The sequence below is a fragment of the Lynx rufus genome, unplaced genomic scaffold, assembly GCF_022079265.1.
Source record: "Lynx rufus isolate CCGP_SWC_20201006 ecotype Redwood Valley unplaced genomic scaffold, mLynRuf1.p SCAF_10, whole genome shotgun sequence".
Taxonomy (NCBI): Eukaryota; Metazoa; Chordata; class Mammalia; order Carnivora; family Felidae; genus Lynx; species Lynx rufus.
The window spans coordinates 5,074,600-5,096,421 of NW_025814824.1; the positions used below are offsets into that span (position 1 = coordinate 5,074,600).

Sequence of the window (21,822 nt, forward strand, 5' to 3'; positions counted from 1 at the left end):
TCTCTCAAAATAAATAAACATAAAAAATTATAGAAAAACGTTTCTAAGGTTGATGTCCAAGAGATTACTGCTTACATTTTCTTCTTGGGGTTTTATGGGTTCAGGCCTCACATTTAGGTCTTTGATTCATTTTGAGTTTATTTTTGTATATAGTGTGAGAAAGTGGTCCAGGTTCATTCTTTTGCACGTAGCCGTCCAGTGTTCCTGGCACCATTTGTTGAGGAGACTCTCTTCCCCGCTGTATATTCTTGCCTCCTTTGTGGTAGATTAATTGATCATAATCATGGATTTATTTCTGGCTCTGTAGTGTATTGACCTATGTATCTGTTTTTGTGCCAGTACCATACTGTTTTGGTTGTTACAGCTTTGTACTATATCTTGAAATGGATTACGATGCTTCTGGCTTTTTCTTCTTTTTCAAGATTTCTTTGGCTATTCAGGGTCTCTTGTGGTTCTGTATAAACTCTAGAATTATTCTAGCTCTGTGAAAAATACTCTTGGCCTTTTGACTGGGATTTCATTGATTTGGTAGATTGTTTTGGATATATGACGTTTTAACAATATTAATTCTTCCCGTCCATGAACATGGGATATCTTTCTATTTTTTGTGTGTGTCATCTTCAGTTTCATTCATCAGTGTTCATAGTTTTCAGAGCACAGGACTTTCACCTCCTTTGTTAAGTTTATTTGTAGGTATTTTATTCCTTTTGGTACACTTGTAAATGGAATCATTTTCTTAATTTTTATATCTGCTACTTTGTTATTTGCGTATAAAAAATGCAACAGATTTTTGTATTTGGATTTTGTATCCTGCAACTTTATTGAATTAATGTATTAGTTCTAATGGTTTTTTTTAATGCAGTCTTTAGGGTTTTCCATCTGTAGTATCATGCCATCTGCAAATAGTGCCAGTTTTACTTTTTCCACCCCAATTTGGATGCCTTTTTTTTTCTTTGATTGCTATGGCTAGCACTTCTGGTACCATGTTGAACAAAAGTGATGATCGCGGGCATCCTTGTTTTGTTTCTGATCTTAGTGGAAACACTCAGTTTTTCACGATTGAGTGTGGTGTTAGCTGTGGGTTTTTCATGTATGGCCTTCTTATGTTGAGGTATGTTCTCTCTAAACCCACTTTGTTGAGAGTTTTTATCACGAACAGATGTTGAATGTTGTCAAATGCTTTTTCTGCACCTGTTGAGATGGTTCTATAATGAGGGGTGGGGTCGTTTTGATCGGGATGCCTGGATGGGAATTCTGCTTCGGTAAGTTAATGTCCTTTGTGTGGTCTTGGGTAATTTCCTTACCCTCTGTGTGTCTCAGTTTATTCATCTCTAAAAAATATAATTAATGATAGTGACCTGCCTCATAGAGTTGCTAGGAAGATTACATTAATTACTGTCTATAAATAATGTCTGGAACGTAGGAAATCCTGAGGAAATTTTGGCCATTATTATTGTTCTTGCTGAAATGTGACTCTATTCCATGATCCTGGGTGGAATAATGAGATAAGCAATATTTTAAGAAAAACATTTGTAATGGGTATTTCCATTGTCCAACATATCGTTGTAATCAAGATTAAGATAATATTACCTCCTGAGAATGTTAAAAAAAAGGCCACGGTACGGTATCAGAAACTCCTACAGAACACTGATATGTTTCGGCTTTCTGTAATATCGTATCACTGTAAATAATGAAATTCTTTAGATTTAGCTCTCTGTGTTAACTTGTCATTAACAATTGTAATCTTTAACTTCTTTCAATCGTATATATTTTTCCCTTAGCCGGGAAGGATTCCCCAGATCCAGATAACACGTCCCTGAAACTCGTACTGCCTGTTGTCTGGCTATTTTTGCTGAAGTCTTTGAGGATCGATAGTATCTGGCATCAGCGTGGATTGTTCAGCCTTTATGATTGTTAGATGAGTGTGAGTTTCACGCCACATATTTGCCTATGCGTTGAGATGCAGTCTCAATTAAAACGGATATGAAGACGCTGGTGTGGATCCCTGGAGAAGGGAGTGTTCCTGCTTGATTCTGAAAGCTTAGGTTTAGCTCTGTCTCTTCAATTTGTTCCTGTTCCCTCTTCTTCAGTTATCCCAGCCCAGACTTGTTCAAACCCTCCATTTCTCCGGAATTTGTATACTATAATTGTCTCCACGGTTCCCCTGTCACCAGCTTACCTCCTTCTAGTCCATTGCATCCTATCGCCAGAGTAATCTTTCTAAAGATTGCTTACCTGATGATCTTACTCTCCTCAGTAAAACCTTCCTATGTGTTCTCACATCACACACACACATACACACACACACACGCACCCACAGTCCTTGAAAGGTCCCTTCTCTTTACTCACTGCTTTCATCCGCTCCTTTAGCTGACCCTGAACTACAGCCACCTCATGGCACTGGTTTTCTTTCACCACGGCTTTCATGCCCTCTCCCTCTGCTTCTAGCTGTGTCTCCTCATGTCTTGTCTTCCTGTTGAATGTGTTTTACTTCTGCAGTCATCTAGGCTCGTGGATCCATTTCCAGGAAACACACGCTTGCAGTAAAAACAGAAACATAAAACACATAAAAGAAACAAGCAACCATGAGGGAGAATCAGAAGAAATAAGAAACTGCCCAATCAGATAAAAATAAATGTAGATATGGAAGTCAATTTAGAACGACTGTTGTGTATGTGTAAAGAAATAAAAGGGGCGCCTGAGTGGCGCAGTCGGTTAAGCGTCCGACTTCAGCCAGGTCACGATCTCGCGGTCCGGGAGTTCGAGCCCCGCGTCGGGCTCTGGGCTGATGGCTCAGAGCCTGGAGCCTGTTTCCGATTCTGTGTCTCCCTCTCTCTCTGCCCCTTCCCTGTTCATGCTCTGTCTCTCTCTGTCCCAAAAATAAATAAACGTTGAAAAAAAAAATTTTTAGAAATAAAAGATGGGAAGAATGGAAAGAATAAGATGAATAGCAGAAGTGTAAAAGAACGGGGTCGAGAAGTTAAAAATGGATACCCTGGGATAAAGAATTCAGTGACTGTTGACATGGCAGATTAGACACAGGTGGAGAGAGACTCAGCAAATTAGAAGACAGATGTGGAATAAATAACGAGAATGCGCCACAGGGAGACTGAGAGGCAGGAAGTACGAAAGCCAGACCAAGGGGCAGGGTGAAGAGCGTGACAAGATCTCTGTGTCTGATAGAAGTTCTAGAAGGAGGAAATGTGGGAAGAAGAAACACTGAAGAGGTAATATATAGAAATTTCCCAGAATAGGGATGCCTGGGTGGCTCAGTTGGTTGAGCATCTGACTTTGGCTCAGGTCATGATCTCATGGTTTGTGAGTTCAAGCACCATGTTGGAGTTTGCACTGATAACACGGAGCCTGCTTTGGATTCTCTGTCTCCCTCTCGCTCTGTCCCTTCCCTGCTTGTGCACTCTCTCTCTCTCTCTCTTTCTCTGTCTCTCAAAAATAAATAAACATTAAAAAAATTAAAAAAAAAAAGAAATTGCCCAGAATTGCAAAGTCACCAATCTTTTAGATTCAGGTAGTCTCTCAAAATTCCTGGGTGGGTCAGTCAGTTGAGCATCCTACTCTTGGTTTTGACTCGGGTCATGATCTCACGGTTCGTGGGTTCAGCCCCGTGTTGGGCTCTGTGCTCGTTGCTCACAGCACAGAGCCCGCTTGGGATTCTCTCTCCCCTTCTCTTTTCACTTCTCCCCTGCTTGTGCTCTCCCTCCCTCCCCCCCCCCCGTCTCAAAATAAATGAATAAAACTTAAAAAAAAAGAGATGTTGATGGATAAGTTTAGCAAGAAAGGAAATGATTGCAGAGGGCAGTTATGAGAGGTGAGAATCTAGTAGTTGGTGTGCAAATCTGATCACACATTTGAGCAGTAATAAAGCTGTATGTATGGCATTGGTGTGGAATGAAAGTTGGTGGAATGCAAAGAGAGGAGACAAGGTAGATTGATGTGAGGAACTGAAAAGAAACATGGAAAGGGGTGATCAGACAGGGTGTGCTGTGCTCCTTGCGTTGTTTTGTGGAAGGAATTAAAATCTGTTTAATTGTAGACTTGGTTAAATTGTCAACCAGAATGCAGTGTAAAATTTTAAGGAGGCCCATGAGAAGAATAGTAATGGAGAGTATACATTCCAAACCAATGTAATAAAAAAAAAATAGAATAAGTCCAGGGGGAAATTTCAATCTATTCACTAGAAAGCAAGAAGAGAGGGGAAGAAAGAAAAGCTTTGGGTACAATAGACAAATTAAGTGCAGAAAGTAAAATATACCAAAGTGATAAGGACATAGAGATTTGAGGGACGCCTGGGTGGCTCGGTCAGTTAAGCATCTGACTTCAGCTCAGCTCATGATCTTGTGGTTTTTGAGTTTGAGCCCCATGTGGGGGCTCTGTGCTGACGGCTCGGAGCCTGGAGCCTGCTTCGGATTCTGTGTCTCCCTCCCTCTCTGCCCCTCCCCTGCTCATGTGCATACGTGCACACACTCTCTGTCTCTCAAAAATAAATAAACATTAAAAAAAAATTAGAGATTTGAATAAAGTAATTCCAGTTTTTATTTTGATGGGCTTATATTAACATCGGACAGTATTATTCACAGTTTCAACCACATATAAAATATTTACTTTTTTATTTGACCAAAAAGCCAATTTCAACCGATTTCAAGGTGTTGTTAACATAAAAGTAAACAAAAATTTCCTAAAATGGGAAAGAAATAATGCATCTCGATTACAGAAGCCCGTGTGGTGCCGAGTTAGATAAATGGAGGACAACAGTGGAAATTGTCAAATGAAAATAGCGGAAGTGGAAAAACAGGGAAACACGGTCCCAGGTTTGGCCACCGAGGAGAATGACGTGAACTGATTTGCTCTAAGGGAATGACAGTTTGCTTGCTGTGGAGCAGTAATCGGGAACCAGAGGAAGGGCAGAGAGAAATATAAGCTAGGAGGGAAAATAACTTTTATGCTAGAAATTTGCGGTCGAACTGTTACGTAAAACGCCGTAAGACATGAGTGGGGAGCATGACAAGGGAGAGTAAACTCTTACTAATCTTCTTTGGGAAATAAGTAAAATTTAGCCCTGGATGTTGTTCAGAAAGTAAGTATTGCGTTAAAATAAAGGATAATCAGTGGAAAATGAATTAAATGTGATATTGCGCATGCTGTTCAACGTCACGGAGCCGACGTGCCTCTTTAGGAAAAAGTCGTGTTTTCTGCTTCATGTTTTGCTACGATCGTATGCTTTTATTCATTCATTTGTCTCTTATCTGATATCGAGAGTATTCTTCATTAAACAAAGGAAATGTGTTTATGTTGAGAATGGGTGAGTGGGGTCATTTAAGTATGTGGAGGGTTTCATCTAATCTCTTTTCCTTTTCTTTTCAAAGTTTAGTTATTTAATTTGAGAGAGAGAGAGAGAGAGAGAGAGAGAGAGAGAGAGAGAGTCAGGGGAGGGGCAGAGAGGGAGAGAGAATCCCAAGCAGGCCCTGAGCTGTCAGCACAGAGCCCGAGGCGGGGCTCGAACTCACGAACCATGAGATCGTGACCTGAGCCGAAGTTGGACGCTTAACCGGCTGAGCCCCCCAGGCGCCCCTAATCTCCTTTCCTTATGCACTGCTGGCAGAGTTTCAGTGACAGTTGTAAAAATGACAGTTGGTAGCACTGGTGGGTCTGGGTGGCACAATTTAATTCATGCTCGTCACACCTTACCAGGATACTGGTTTCAGCAATTATTATTGGTGATAAGTTACTGGGACATTTTTCTATGGGTGATTGAAGTCTTGAGCTATGTCTCATCTTTTAGAAGAGAACAAAATATTAGACTTTATCATGCATTTTGCTGTTAAAATCTGGCGTTCCCTGAGGGTTAGCAGATTTGTGTCTTGTATAAACTAATTTTAGGTTGTGTGGTTTTATATAATGCTTTACATGGTGCAGAGAGAAGAGTCAGGTTTATAAAAGAAAAGGCAGTGTCTATACATGGTATAATTCAGCGCATGCTGTGAATTTTAAATTTCTGCTTGCTCCTGAATTAAAACATTTCCCCTCCTTTTTGACACGAGTGCTATATATGTATCAGCACAGCCTGGAAGGTTAGTAGAAAAACCCACCCTCTTTGGGTACATTTTTTAAAGAAATGTTTAGTTGCACCCTGCGAAAATAACACCAAGTAGATATATTATGTTTATAAGTGTATCTAATGAGATATCTGAGAATGTAGTGCTTTATTCGGTAGTAATCTCAGTTTAATGGGTATGTACGTGCACTCAACACACCCGCGCATGCGTGCTCCCTAAAAATGATTGGATTTTCCACTCGTGTAACAGCAGTGGCCTCTAGTTTTGAATAAACATGAACAATTAAAGCAAATGATTGTTTTATGGAAATTTTTTTGGCAGAGACCCAAGTTTCCAGCGAACTGTTACTATTTACATTTAAATAATTTCTGGGTAAACATTACATTAAACAGCAATGCTGTAATATACTAGAACCTCGGTAGATTTAAACCACAAAATATTTAACAGTGAGTGAATTGTATTAAAACTTTAAGTATCGTCTGAATTCCATACCGCATCTAATTCCATAATATCAAAACCTTTCTTTCTCCCCCCCCCCATATATTTTGTATACATTCTTGGAATTCTGCAAAGAAATTACTGTCCTGTGCTCCCTGCCCCCCGCCCCCCCAACAAAATGGGAGAAACGGTATTTTGTGGAGGAATGATGTACAAACACCCGTCCTTGGGATGCATTGACTGTACTTCCTGTGTCACCTGCAAACCCCTTTTGAACAACTGTCCTTTGCTAAGTCTCTGAGGGGAAAGAAGAAGGGAGGAGGAAGCTGAGGAAGGAGCAGAGGACGGAGGGAGGGAGGATGGGTAGAAAAGGCAAGTGTATCCAAATTACAAAACAAAGCTTGTGACCAGACTTTTACCTGAGGTCAAACCAGCGTTTTGAACTTTCCAGTTGGTTATTTCAAACACAAAATACATACTTGTTTATTTAACGTTTGTTTATTTTTCAGAGACAGAGAGACAGAACACGAGCAGGGAAGGGGCAGAAAGAGAGGGAGACGCAGAGTCCCAAGCAGGCTCCAGGCTCTGAGCTGTCAGCACAGAACCTGATGCGGGGCTCGAACTCACGAACCGTGACCTGAGCCGAAGTCGGTCGCCACCCGGGCGTCCCAGGAAATACGTATTTCTTTACAATGGCGTGTATTCTGTTTCTCATTCTTATAAAGCAGTGAGTCTTTAGCTTGGGAATATGTTAGTTATTTTGTTTGTATTGTTTTAAATCCTTTGCAGTGAAAATGCCCAAACACCAAATATTCTTTCCAAGATAGTATAAAAAGTTCTCATGTAACCTAAGTCTTGCCCTAAAAATCCAACTATTTGTTACAATATTTATGGATCAAATATGATAGCACGTTTTTAGGATTTTTGGTTACATTTTGTTAAGTTTTTAAAAAACTCATGCAAAAGTTTTCAATTGTTTTACAATCATGTAGTCTCAGGGAATTAAATAATTTTGAGGGCGCCTGGGTGGCTCAGTCAGTTGAGTGTCTGACTTCGGCTCAGGTCATGATCTCACGGTTTATGAGTTCGAGCCCCGCGTCGGGCTCTGCGCTGACAGCTCGGAGCCTGGAGCCTGCTTCGGATTCTGTGTCTCCCTCCTTGGTCTCCCTCTCTCTCTGCTCCTCTTCTGCTCGTGCTCTGTCTCTCAAAAATAAATGTTAAAAAATTCAAAAAACTTGTGCTTCCAATGTTCAGTGGAGAAAATTGAGAAACTTTACAAAGTTTGCCCAGCGTTTCAAAAGAAATCACTCCTCACTCAAGAAATGTTTATTAGGCATTTGCTCCAGGAAGCAGTTCCTCTAGAAGCAGCATTTATAGAATGAAGCTGTGTGATCTTGTGACAATTACCATGCTTTGGTAATTCACGGGAGCAATGCGCAAACAAATATTAAGAATATTGAGAATCAAGGCACCCTGGATTGCCCTGTGACCATTTTAACAAGGTGAGGATAGTTTGTGGGGGTCAGACTCTGCCCTTGACCCGGCTGTTTCAGATTGACGTGCGAGCAGTTGGTTCTCTAGCTAATGAGCTGTGGGCAAGCTAAAATCTTTTCAACCTAAACATTTAGGGCAAAATCAATGCCCACACGAGCCTACAGCTTTGTGTCTCACGTGCGTCTTTCCGGGCAGTAGCTCGATAGGGTTTCAGACTTTTGAGACGGTGTCTTCTGTGCGGCCCGCTCGCCCATCCTGGTTCAAATGCTACCCGCCGAACAGGACACGGATGCCGGGGCCGTTCACGGGCAAACAGGTGGCCACGTGGAGACGCCGTCCCTGCAAGGGAGGCTTTCTTGCACAGCAGAGATGGTGTGAGTTTCCTCCTCTGAAGAGCAGGGGAGGATTTGTGTCTGCCTTGAGGACACAAATACCATCGGTTGTATCTGAAATACCCTGCTTTGGTGGGGCTCAAAACTCACTACATCAGAGTTTCCCGGGGTGGGGCGTGGGGAATGCCCGGTTTTTTAATTTTTTATTTTTGTTATTGTATTTTATTTATTTACTTACTTATTTTTAAATATTTATTTTTGAGAGAGAGAGACACACACACACGCAAAGCACGAACGGGGAAGGGGCAGAGAGAGAGAAGGAGACACAGAATCCCGAGCAGGCTCCAGGCTCCGAGCTGTCAGCACGGAGCCCAACACGGGGCTCGAACTCGTGAACCTCGAGATCGTGACCTGAGCCAAAGTTGGACGCTTAAGCGACTGAGCCACCCAGGTGGCCCAATGTTTTATTTTTATTTTTTAAGTTTATTTATTTATTTTTGGAGAGAGAGAAAGCAGGGGTGAGGGTGGGACAGAGGGAGAAGGGAGAGAGAATTCCAAGCAGGGTCCACGCTGTTGGTGCAGAGCCCGATGTGGAGCTCGAACTCGTGAACCATGAGACCATGACATCAGGAGTTGGATGCTCAACCGGTTGAGCCCCCCACATGCCCCTGAGAATGCCAATTTTTAAAATGTCCCGGGTGCTTTTCACTGGTGTTCTAGTTTGGTGACTTGCTCACTGATGTGTAAGGGATTAGTGGGTCCTGCCTGGGGTCTGGGAGAAGCCCCAGCAAGCACCACGTGGGACCCCTGCCACCTTGTAGCCAGAGCACCTCTGTGTCTCTGGGGGTCCTGTCGGGGAGCCATGTAATTTCACATATGAAGACAGGTCTCGTGGGCATCAGTGTACGAGAGACTAATTGCTCTGCCCGTCCCCCCCCCCCCGCCCCCGCCCGAATTGTATTGCACAAAATCATATGATCTTGACCCATCAAGAGATGTCACTTTCTTCTAATTCAGGGATGTTCTTTCCATTCCGGAATTTCTTCCTGAAAGATACCTGGGTGTGGCGAGTTACTGACTCTCACTGACACGCCGTGTCTAAGCAGGAGCTAGAATGTCTCCTGCAACGAATCCTTCCTGCGCTATCTCCACAGGCTGGTGGGGACCCCTGTCCCCTCCTCGTGTTTGCCTGCGTCCCTCTGTGACACGCCTGTCCCACACCCCGTGCGGAAACGCATGCCCTGTCTCTCAGGACGAATTTGGCTGCCTCAGTGTTGCCAGCTCAGTATGCGTCGGAGAGGAACCAGGGCTTAGATGCGGAGACTCAAGAAAGTTTTTCTCGGGATGCCTGGGTGGCTCGGTGGGTTAAGTGTCCGGCTTCAGTTCAGGTCCTGATCTTGTGGTTCGGGAGTTCGAGCCCCGCATCGGGCTCTGTGCTGACAGCTCGGAGCCTGCAACCTGCCTTGTATTCTGTGTCTCCCTCTCTCTCTGCCCCTCCCCTGCTTACGCTTTCTCTCTCTCTCTCTCTCTCTCTCTCTCTCTCTCTCAAAAATAAATAAAGATTAAAAAAATTTTTTTAAATAAGAAAGTGTTTCTCCAACTCGTGGCCGATTTAATTCAGCACACATTGACCACGTGGCGGGCACGGTGCTGGAAGCTGAGGAAATAAAGACAAATACCGGTTCTCTACAAAACCTGCTGACCCCGTACGAGAACGGGGTGATTCATGAAAATGGCACCAGGTGTCACTTTTAGAACCACAGTTGTCATTGGTGCCTTTTGCCGAATGTCAGTTTTCAGGGGCCTTGGTGGGTAATAATTGGGACTGTTAAAATTTTGCCTTTCAAACGGGTCCAAATTCTCGGCTCCTTTAGGGCACGGAAGCAGGGAAATCGGGGAGGAAACTGAAAAGTTCTCTCTCCAGAGCTGTGATTCCGCTGAGGTTCGGAACTCACGCAGCGGTGCGTGCTTTTAAAGCCAGGAAGGAATAGACTTGATCCTTTCGGTTGCCGGGCCAAGTGCCAGAGCTGAATTTCACAAAGGGCCTTCTTGACAGAGAGCTGGAACAAAATCAGTGTTAAGGATGAAGCGTTTATGTCCCTCTTCAGGGAACTTATTTGAATCACAGCCTTGATTCTTAAGTGAATTCTCAGCTGTTGATACAAAGAAAGCCTTCGTTGTCTAATGGACACTAGTTTTTAGAGCAGTTTTCTGTTCACAGCAAAATTAAGCAGAAGGTACAGAGATTTCCCGTATCTCCCCCTTGCCCCCCGCACATGCACAGCCTCCCTCGTTATCGACAGCCGCTATCAGAGGGGTTCATTTATTCAAACTGATGCTCTGGGGTTGGTATATCATTACCACCTAAAGTTCACCCAAGTTCGGGTTCACTCTTGGTGTGTATTCTGCAGCATTTGCCAAATGTGTAATGTCACATACCCCTCATCGCTGTGTCACACAAAATCCGGTGACCACTTCCTGAACACTGACAACTGCTGACCTCTTTCCCGTCTCCATAATTTTGCTTCCTCCAAAATGTCGTCGAGTTGAAGTCAACCTGGATGTAGCCTCTTCACACTGGCTTCTTTCACTTAGAAATAGGCACTTAAGGTTCCTCCATGTTTTTTTCATGGCTTGACAGCTCATTTCTCTTTATTGCTGAAAATACTCCATTACCTGGTTGTGGCACCCAGAGGTTTTTTGTTTTATCCATTCACCTACTGAAGGATATTGCGTTTGCTTCCAAGTGTTGGCAATCAGCGAATCAAGCCGCTATAAGTCACGTGTGCGTGTTTTTGTGCGGACATTAAGTTTTCAACTCCTTTGGGCACATACCAAGGAGTACACTTGTTGGGATGCATGGCGGGAGTATATTTAGTTTTGTAAGAACGTGCCAAATTGTCCTTCCAAGAAGACTGTGCCATTTTGCATTCCCACCGGCAGTGGATGAGAGTTCCTCTTGGTCTACGCCCTCGCCAGCATTTTCTGTTGGCAGTGTTCCAGGTGTTGGCCGTTCTGATGGGTGCGTGTTGGTATCTCATTGTTTTAATTTCCATTTTCCCTGATGACATATCGTGTTGAGTCTCTTGTTATATGTTTATCTGACATCTGCGTATCTTCTTTGTGGAGGTGCCTGGAAGTCGTTGGACCATCTTTGAGATGGAGTTTTTTTGTTTTTGTTTTTTTTTTAGTTGTTGAGTTTAAGAGTTTTTTTAATATTTTGGACAGCAGTTCTTTGTCAGATGTATCTTTTTCAAATACCACCTCATGCCGGTCAGAGTGGCTTACATGAACAAATCAGGAGACTGTAGATGCTGGAACGGGTGTGGAGAAACGGGAACCCCCTTGCACCGTTGGTGGGAATGCAAACTGGTGCAGCCGCTCTGGAAAACAGTGTGGAGGTCCCTCAAAAAATTAAAAATAGATCTACCCTATGACCCAGCAATAGCACTGGTAGGAATTGACCCAAGGGATACGGGAGGGCTGATGCATAGGGGCACTTGTACCCCAATGTTTAGAGCAGCGCTTTTTTTTTTTTTTTTTTTAATTTTTTTTTTCAACGTTTATTTATTTTTGGGACAGAGAGAGACAGAGCATGAACGGGGGAGGGGCAGAGAGAGAGGGAGACACAGAATCGGAAACAGGCTCCAGGCTCTGAGCCATCAGCCCAGAGCCCGACGCGGGGCTCGAACTCACGGACCGCGAGATCGTGACCTGGCTGAAGTCGGACGCTTAACCGACTGCGCCACCCAGGCGCCCCTAGAGCAGCGCTTTCAACAATAGCCAAATTATGGAAAGAGCCTAAATGCCCATCAATTGACGAATGGAAAAAGAAGATGTGGTTTATATAGAGAATGGAATACTACTTGGCAATGAGAAAGAATGAAATCTGGCCATTTGTGGCAACGTGGATAGAACTGGAGGGTATTATGCTGAGTGAAATAAGCCAGGCAGAGAAAGACAGATACCATATGGTTTCACTCTTATGTGGATCCTGAAACTTAACAGAAGACCATGGGGGAGTGGAAGGGGGAAAAAAGTTAGAGAGGGAAGGAGGCAAACCCTAAGAGACTCTTAAATACTGAGAACAAACTGAGGGTTGGTGGGGGGTGGGGGAGAGGGGAAAGTGGGTGATGGGCATTGAGGAGGGCAGCTGTTGGGATGAGCACTGGGTGTTGTATGGAAACCAGTTTGACCATAAATTATATTTAATATAAAAAAATAAAGTGCTAATCTAATTCTTTCAAAAAAAAAAAAAAACCAACACTGTCTTTTCTCCATTGTGTTGCCTTTTTCTCCTTTGAAAGATAAGGCGGCTGTATTGTGTGGGTCTGCTTCTGGGCTCTGTTCTGTTCCACTGATCTGTTTGTCAAGTTCTTTTGCCAATAACGCATCATCTTGATCGCCGTGGCTTTGTAGTAAGTCTTGAAGCCGAGTGGTGTCAGTCCTCCAACTTTAACCTTGTGTTGGCTATTCTGGGTTGTTTTTTCTCTCCACGTAAACTTTAGAATCGCTTTGTTGACAGCCACAAAGTAACTCGCGGGGATTTTGATTGAGACTGCCTTGGTTGATAGACCAAATTGGAAGAACTGACATCCTAACAGTATTGAGTCTTCCTATTCTGGAGTATGGAATATCTCTCCATTTATTTAGTCTTTTTTTGATTTTATGCATCCGTGTTTATAGTTCTTCTCATATACATCTTGTACATATTTTGTTAGATTTATGCCCAAGTATTCCATAATTTTGGGCGGGCGTTAATGTAAATGGTGTGTTTTTATTTTAAATTCAACTTATTCATTAATGGTACATAGAAAACTATTTGATTTTTCTGTGTTAACTTTATATCCTCTTGGCTTATTAGTTTCAGGGTTTTTTTTGTCAATTCTTTGGAATTTTTTACATAGATGATCGTGTCATTTGTGAACAACGACAGATTTCTTTCTTCCCAATCTGTATCCCTTTTATTTCCTCTTCTTGTTTCATTGCATCAATTAAGACTTCCGGTAGGATTTTGAAAAAGAATGGGACGTCCTTGTCTCGTTACTGATCTTAGTGGGAAAGTTTTAAGTTTGTCACCGTCAAGTATGATTTCACAGTAGGTTTTTTGTAGATATCCTTTTTCAAGTTGAGGAAGTTCCCCTCTGTTCCTAGTTTAAGAGTTTTTACTATGAATAGGTGTTGGATTTTGTCAAATACTTTTTTTGTGCATCTGTTTAAATGACTGATTTTTCTTGTTTAGCTTGTTGATGTGGTGGGTTAGATTAATTGCTTTTTGAATGTTGTTGAATCAGTCTTGTATACCTGGGATAAATTCCACCTGTTCATGGTATATAATTCTCTTTATACATTGTTGGATTCAGTTTGCTAATGTTTTGTTGAGGATTTTGCATCTATATTTATGAGAGATATTGGTCTATAGGTTTCTTTTCTTGTAAAATCAATGATTGGCTTCGGTACCATGGTAATTCAGTTGTCATAAAATGAATTAGAAAGTAGTCCCTCTGCTTCTGTCTTCTGGAAGAATTTGTAGAGAATTGATAAAATTTCTTCCTTAAATGTTTGGTAGAATTTACCACTGAAGCCATTTAGACCTGGTACTTTCTGCTTTGGAAGGTTATTAATTATAGATTCAAATTCTCTGATAGATATAGGCCCATACAGATTGTCTTTCTTCTTGTGTGAATTTGGCAGATTATCTCTTGTAAGGCGTCCATATCATCTAGATTATCTTTTTTTTATTTTGTTTTGTTTTTATTTATTTTTATTATTTTTATTTTTATTTTTTTCAACGTTTATTTATTTTTGGGACAGAGAGAGACAGAGCATGAACGGGTGAGGGGCAGAGAGAGAGGGAGACACAGAATCGGAAACAGGCTCCAGGCTCTGAGCCATCAGCCCAGAGCCTGACACGGGGCTCGAACTCCCGGACCGCGAGATCGTGACCTGGCTGAAGTCGGACGCTTAACCGACTGCGCCACCCAGGCGCCCCTTTATTTTTTTAATATATGAAATTTATTATCAAATTTGTTTCCATACAACACCCAGTGCTCATCCCAAAAGACACACTCTTCAATACCCATCACCTCCCCTCCCCTCCCTCCCACCCCCCATCAACCCTCACATATCATCTAGATTATCAAATTTGTGGGCAAAGAGTTGTCCGTATTACTTCTTTATTAGCCATTTAATGTCCATGGGATCTGTAGTGATGCTCTGTCTTTCATTTCTGATACTGATAATTTTTGTCTTCTCTCTTTCTCTTTTTTAAGCCAGCTTGGCTAGAATCTTTTACTGATCTTTTCAGAGAGCCAACTTTTGGTTTTGTTGATTTTCTCCACTGATTTCCTATTTTTAATTTTATTGATTTGTGTTCTAACAAGAAGACTTTTTCAAAGGTGATTTTGTGTATTTGAGTTACAGATTTTCTGGAAGTTTAAAGTCAGATCAGCAGGCAGGAAACTTCTTTTTAAAAAAATTTTTTTTTAACATTTATTCATTTTTGAGAAACAGAGCATGCGTGGGGGAGGGGCAGAGAGAGAGGGAGACACAGAATTGGAAGCAGGTTCCAGGCTCTGAACTGTCAGCTCAGAGCCCGACGTGGGGCTCGAACTCCCAACGTGTGAGATCGTGACCTGAGCCGAAGTCGGAAGTTTGACCAACTGAGCCCACCTTGGCGCCCCTGGAAGCTCCTTTTATTAGCAAATATCTGCCCAGCTACATCTTACCTACCATTTGGATTTCAGAATTTGGAATATACTATTTTGTAATTTAAAATTTTCTCAAAAACATGTAAGGCATTTTACAAATGCTTTGATCTAAAAGAGGAAACACTACCAGTATGAATTCAGTCAGCTGGAGGGAACATGAGGTATAATTTAATCGTAAGAACAATGATTATTTCACATTCATACCTAATAATAGGTGCAGTTAATGGATATTAATTTGCTATATCGCATCACTAAAATTAATGGCAAGTTGTTTTTGTAGTGTTACTATTTGATTTACAATAAACAGCGAATCCTTCAGTGCTGAGGAGTAATTTCATAGGCAACATCTGGATCTCGATGTATTCATTCAACAGCTGTGATTCAATACAGTGAACATAAACCAAATCTTTGAGATAATTCATGACATACGTTATGATAAGAGAGGAAGCCTAGAAGTAAAAACAAAAGTGTTTCACTTTGGACTGTACTAATGGACAGGTGTGCAATTATTAAATAAAGTAGCCAGGAACTTGGAATAATGTGCCCTTTCTGACTTTGTTCTCCCAGAGATACAACTATATTCTATTATTGGAATGTGTAACTTATTGGAGCAGACGAGAAATCTGAAATCACCTCTGCTTTTCTCCACCTGAATTTCTAACAGGCTGGGCCATGAGGGTCATGCAGGTAACCAGCACAGACTGGTGCAGTTGTCCAAGCTCATGGAATGCCCAGTTGCTATTGCCAGGTAGAGACCCACATGGGGTGGTTGCAGGTCTGAGCACACAGCAGCACACATTTTCAGGGGCAAGTGAGGGTCGGGGTGGGTGAGATGGGGTGGGGAATTATTCAGGGGTCACTAGAGCATCCCGTATGCGATGCTTACAAACTTGGAATGTCCTACAGATTCTGGGGGGTCATTACCTCCTGTCCACGGTGTATGTCTCTGAAGGTTGGAAACGGGCCCGTGCCCCAGAACATTTGTTCAGTACTGTGGTCCAAAGTAGTGAAGACATGGATTGGGAATCTGCATGGATTGGGAATCTGTAAGCATATACCTCGGGAAGGGCAGGAAGGTGGCCCTAGATGTTCACAAAGTTCTCAGAGGCCTCGATGGGCCACCAGGAATGGTGGATGTTGGAGTGACAGACCGGCTCCAGGTCTTAGTCCTCTTGACAGAGAGAGATTCCCAGGTATCACCAGGCTCTACTGAGTCCAAATGTTCTTGCTGGTCCAGTGGCCAAGGGGCGTGGCATTGTGTGCATCTGGGCCTTGATTCAAGCTGCGCACTTGGGAAGGGCAAGTAGGGCCAGAAGTCCAGCTCCAGGGGACTTTGTGACTCGCTCTCTTGTCCATTCCAGGGACTAGAGTCCGTTATGATATGTTCAAGTCCGAAAAACAAGCAGCCAGCAAACATGAATTTTCTGTGTTGAGGAATTCTTAATCTTGTCCGAAAGGTAATGCATCTGGGCGCCTGGGGGGCTCAGTCGGTTAATCATCCGACTTTGGCTCCAGGTCACGATCTCAAGGCTTGTGAGTTCGAGCCCTGTGTCGGGCTCTGTGCTGACAGCTCAGAGCCTGGAGCCTGCTTGGGATTCTGTGTCTCCCTCTCTCTCTGCCCCTCCCCCACTCTTCACACTCAGATTGGCTATGTTCCCCAGTTGCGGGAAGTTCCAGATTTCTAAGATTTCATCTGGAAAAAAAAAAAGATATGAGTTTGAAAAACGGAAGCTGAAATAATTGTTTTATAATTTCAGTCTAAGGCTGTTCTGTTGGTGAGGCAAACAATAGGCTTTTGATTAAAATGGCATTGTAATAGGGACAACTACTGAGACCAGGTTTGAGCATTCCATAAATATGAATTTGTTATATCAGAATGCACACAAGGATGTCCCTAGCACTCTGATCTGAGTCATACATAAATCATGAACAATTGTGGTGTGTTTATTTTTTTTCCTCTAAAACACATGACAATGGATCATCGCCTTTCTGTTAGAATCCTTAAGCTTCTCTGAGAACGTAACCTTGAGTACATTTGGACCACTGACGGATGAATGCATTTCAAAATTAAGATTATTGCATAGAATCCTTCTTATGACTATGAGTGGTTATTATGAAGGGAAATAAAATTACTTTAGCTTCTTTAACTGTAATATTCTCTGTCTATTTTCATATGTTAATTCTCATAAGCTCATTATTTGTACTCAAGTTGCTTCTCCCCCTAAGTGATAAGTAGTGATTCTTTAAAGTTGCTTTGCCATTTCACTTGTTAAAAGCCATAATTTGTGAATAATTCTTGTAGCTTTGAAACATTTCAGGGATCTTCTGTTTTTTTGGACAGAAATAGTATTCATCAGATTATTCATAAGAATGATATTCATTTAGTGGGTTTCGAATGTCTTTTCATGATGCCAGAAAAAGAAAATGAAATTGGGTCTTGACACTTTTTTGCTCCAGGAATCTTAGTAGAAAATAGAGACATTTCAGATTGAAAACAGCAGTTACTGGAGGTTTGGAATTACTCCTGAGGCTTTACCTTGCGTGGATATGATTCAGTGAGAAACACACCGAATGCTTGGAAAACACTGTCCAAATCCACAGCCGCTCCTCTCCAGGTGCCTCATAGGATGTGACCACCTTGTTTTAGACCACACATATTCTCAAGATTTGCTCTGTTGGAGTAAATTGGAACACTGTCTTTAGAAGCCTCTGAGTTAGACTAAATAAAGACAGTTTTAAAATAAATTTTATAAATTGTTATTCCAAAGGAAGGATTACATCACAAAAGCTATTACTTTTTTTTTTGTTTTTTTAAAGACCAAGCTTCTTATGTCTTCTTTGAGGAACGAATAAAAAAATGACCATATGGTTTGGAACTTTGAACATTGCCTTCCACATATACATGAAAGTGTCCTTCTAGAATATTTTGAAGGAACTTACGAAGCGTTGACTTTTTTTATGATAGTTAGAATAATGAAAGCTAATACTTTTAATGCTCATAGCGGTCTTCTTAGTGTGTGACTCCCCATTGACAGTTAAGTGACTCCTTGCTGTACTGCTGGGAGAGTTGACTCCCCATGGTATAATTATGCGCTATCTGCACAGTTATTCCCATTGAACTGATGAGAAAACTGAGGCTTAGGAAAGGGTGAGTGCCACCGGAAGAGTAGGCAGCCTGGCCAATGCCAGCCCCACCCAAGTCTGGCTCCAAAATCTATGCTAAGTTCTCATTAGGTTTCCAGCTTAAGGGGAGACTGTAAATAGTGAGATGACAGTGGTGTGAGTGGAGGGGGCTGACGGGGTAGCATCGGGAAAGACTCTCGAAGGAATCTGTGTGGCGGCCAAGGCTGGGAAAAGAGCAGGCTTCCCAAGACGGACGTTAGTGGAAATGATCCTGTCTTGCTCTCAACCTTCAAGGTAGTGGCGAGGCCCCCGGGACCTCTTTAAGTACAGGCAGAATAATGCGGGCCTGGTCTGCTCAACGTGCTGGCGTCCCCTGAGAAAGTTCTAGGCTAACACTCAAGTTAGCACTGTTGACTGTGAACTGTAGACAACCCCCCTCCTCTGGAATTTTCTGAAATATTAATGATGCCCCGGTAATAACTCAACAGCTTTGTGCTTCCAGTGTGCACACCCATATGTGTGTGTGTGTGTGTGTGTGTGTGTGTGTGTGTGTGTGTGTGTATGATTGGGAAGAAAGCTAATTATAGTGAAATGCTGATATCAATAAATTAGAAATTGTAATATAATAAGTCTCCTTAGTTATTAGCACATTAAATAACAAAATCCGGTGGTGAGTTGAATACTGCTATTTTGAAGTAATGAGAATCATAAATAATATTTCTAGATAGCCGTGACAACAATGACTGCCATAAAAGTGTCTGTAACTTAGGATGGTAACAAATTTGTGGGCACTACTGAAAACATTGTGATTTGCCTGTCTTCACGATTAAAGAAAATGCTGAATTTTAGCTAGAGGTTAATGAAAATGAAGGTGTCGTTTTTGTTTTTTGTTTTCTATTTGTCTTTATAGGCTTCTTAAATGCTATTTGTATTCCATGTTATGAACCAGGTCAGGCAGGGTTCCTTGATTCAGTGTGTCTGAAAAGCCCTCTTAGGCTTTTCATTGGACTTCTCATGAATCTTTAGATCAACCTGGGGACGACTGATCCTTTAAAAATACTGTCTTCCTGTTGGCGACGACTGGAGTCTGTATTTTATGTAATGTCTTTCAATACAGTTGTTATAATAATCCCCATAAATGTTTTTCAGTTTTGGAAGATTCATTCTTAGATACTGTGTTTTGTTATTATTTGATATTCTGGTTAATTTATTTTCTAACCCTAGATTGAGTTTAAAATGAAGTCGGGCTATTAAGCTAGTCAGTTACTTTTGGATTTTCTACCTGCACAATCATATCATCTGGAAGTGATGACAGTTCCTTTTTTTGTTTTTTCCCAATTCTGTGCTTTTAATTTTTAAATGTTCTCTTATGTACTGATAGGCCTTTCAGAGAAGCATTCAACAGAAGTGGTGATGCCTATTAAAATCTTCTTTTTGATTTTAAAGGAAATTCTTCTAATAGTTCCCCATTGAGGGGCAGTGGGCTGGAGCCAACTTTTAGCAGCTAGCAAGAGCCAATCACTAACTTCTCATGAATTTTGTAAGTCAGCTGTCAAAATACAGCCATCATTAAAGATGAAATGATAGGAAGTTACAATTAAGTAAATCATGGTAAAAACAAAGGTAAATTTTCCAAACACACAGCTTAATTACTTAATTTCATGGCCTTTTTCTATTTATTTATCTGTGCGCTGGATGTTGTTTCTGTATCTTGTATTTGCGTATGGTGGAAATACTATCTAATGACGTGACATGTGTGAACCTCTTTCCAATTCCGTGATTGATGATGTCACGTTGACAGCTTCGAAGTGGCCACCATGGGAATTGTTACCCCACGGAAAATGGCCAAGGTTCCCAATCAGGGCTTTTATTTGCTTTAAGAGACCGTGGTTGTACATTCACTAACATGTTTCTGCTTAAGACTGATGTTTGTTTGCTGCAGGTTCTCGCATTTTCTTAGCCTGTCAACTAAAAAGAAAAGAAAGAAGGAAGGACAGGAGCAAGGGTGGGAGGGAAGAAGAGAGGGAAGGAGAGAAGAAGACAGAACAGCCTCGAGCAGTGGGTTAACCTGAACTTGGTATTTTCCGCACAGATAGCTGTGACGCCCCGCTGGCATCCACCTTGCCTCGAGCGTCCTTCAGCAGCTCCTCGGAGCTGTCCAGCAGCCACGGCCCTGGGTTTGCAAGTCTTAATCGCAGAGATGGTGAGTCTGATGCCGTCTTGTTGCTAATCCATCATGATTCTGCCTCAGAATAATTATTCTTCGTTAATATTCATTCTTGCGGTTCGAAAAGTAATTGTATCGCAGTTTAATGAAAATGAGGAAGCAGGTTCAACATGTTATCATTTTGCTAGCTCCCTCCTTCTTTAGTATTAATCTCTTTTGTTTGTTTTGACATCTCCCTTCCCTGTTGGTTGCCAGCAAATGACCGTAAATGAGGTTCAAATCAGAAGGGAATTATTGGAGGCTCTAGACTATTTCCTATCTTATCATCCCTTTTTAGTTTTAGAACACTCTGGATGGGTGACTAGTCAAGTATGCTTCTCATGAGTAACTAAAACGAGTGAATGAGCCAATGTCACAGGCACTGGGGAACACTTAACAAGCCACTGCCTGGCATCCGTGTCATGTGAAGCTGCCATGGGATGGTGACGGGGAAACGGTTCCGTCCCAGGACGTGGCCTGGCAGGTACCTGGGTGACAGCTCCTGTTGAAAACAGATTCCCTTCCTATCGGTGGGAAGGGAGCTAATGGCTTTCTTTTGTGGAGATGCATTCATTCACTCTTGCTTCCTGAGTGTCACTGATTAAATTACTTTTTATCTTTTGCACAAATACTAGTTCAGTGGATTAAATAAGTTAATAAGCACACTTAAAAATCAAATATTTTACTACCTTTTCAAGGGATAGATTAGGGGCACCTGGCTAGCTCAGTCAGAAGAGTGTGTGACTCTTGATCTTGGGGTCATGAGTTTGAGCTCCCGTGTTGGGTGTAGAGATTACCTAAAAGTAAAGGGATAGATGCATTTTTTGGTGAGATTAATTCAGAAAGTAAAATTTTATTTTATTTAAAAAAATATTTTTTAAACGTTTATTTTTGAGACAGAGAGAGACAGAGCATGAATGGGGGAGGGTCAGAGAGAGAGGGAGACACAGAATATGAAACAGGCTCCAGGCTCTGAGCTGTCAGCACAGAGCCCAACGTGGGGCTCGAACTCACGGACCGTGAGATCATGACCTGAGCCGAAGCCGGACGTTTAACCGACTGAGCCACCCAGGCGCCCCAGAAAGCAAAATTTTAAATTAACCGTGTCCCTTATAAATGTAAAGTCTGCAGATATTACTAAGGAACTGAGAATTTTTCTCCCTTCCTTTGGTATTTCTAAGATCATAGTTTAAGTATAGCTTGAATTTTATTATGTCCTTACAAATCAAGTGTGGGAACCCAGTAAGTGGCCAAATAGACTGGAAGGGCGGAGTAAGGACACAATGAAGACTTTTGGTGAGTTTAGGGTGGGAGAGCATGCCCGCTGTTGACCTGACGACCACCTTCATGGCCGTTTACTATGAAGAAGCATTTCCGGCCAGATATTTACTCCTCCAGATAATTACAGAGCATCATTCATGATAATTTTTAGCATTCCAGTAAAAATG

At 42.0% G+C, this 21,822-nt stretch overlaps 1 protein-coding gene across 1 annotated transcript in view; it reads left to right on the forward strand.

Moving 5' to 3' along the window:
• Positions 1–21,822, forward strand: part of LOC124524907 (contactin-associated protein-like 3) — a 193,182-nt gene that overhangs the window by 13,012 nt on the left and 158,348 nt on the right. Inside the window, 1 exon segment of the mRNA XM_047097349.1 lies at positions 20,261–20,371. Within this exon segment, the coding sequence (XP_046953305.1) occupies positions 20,261–20,371 (111 nt within the window).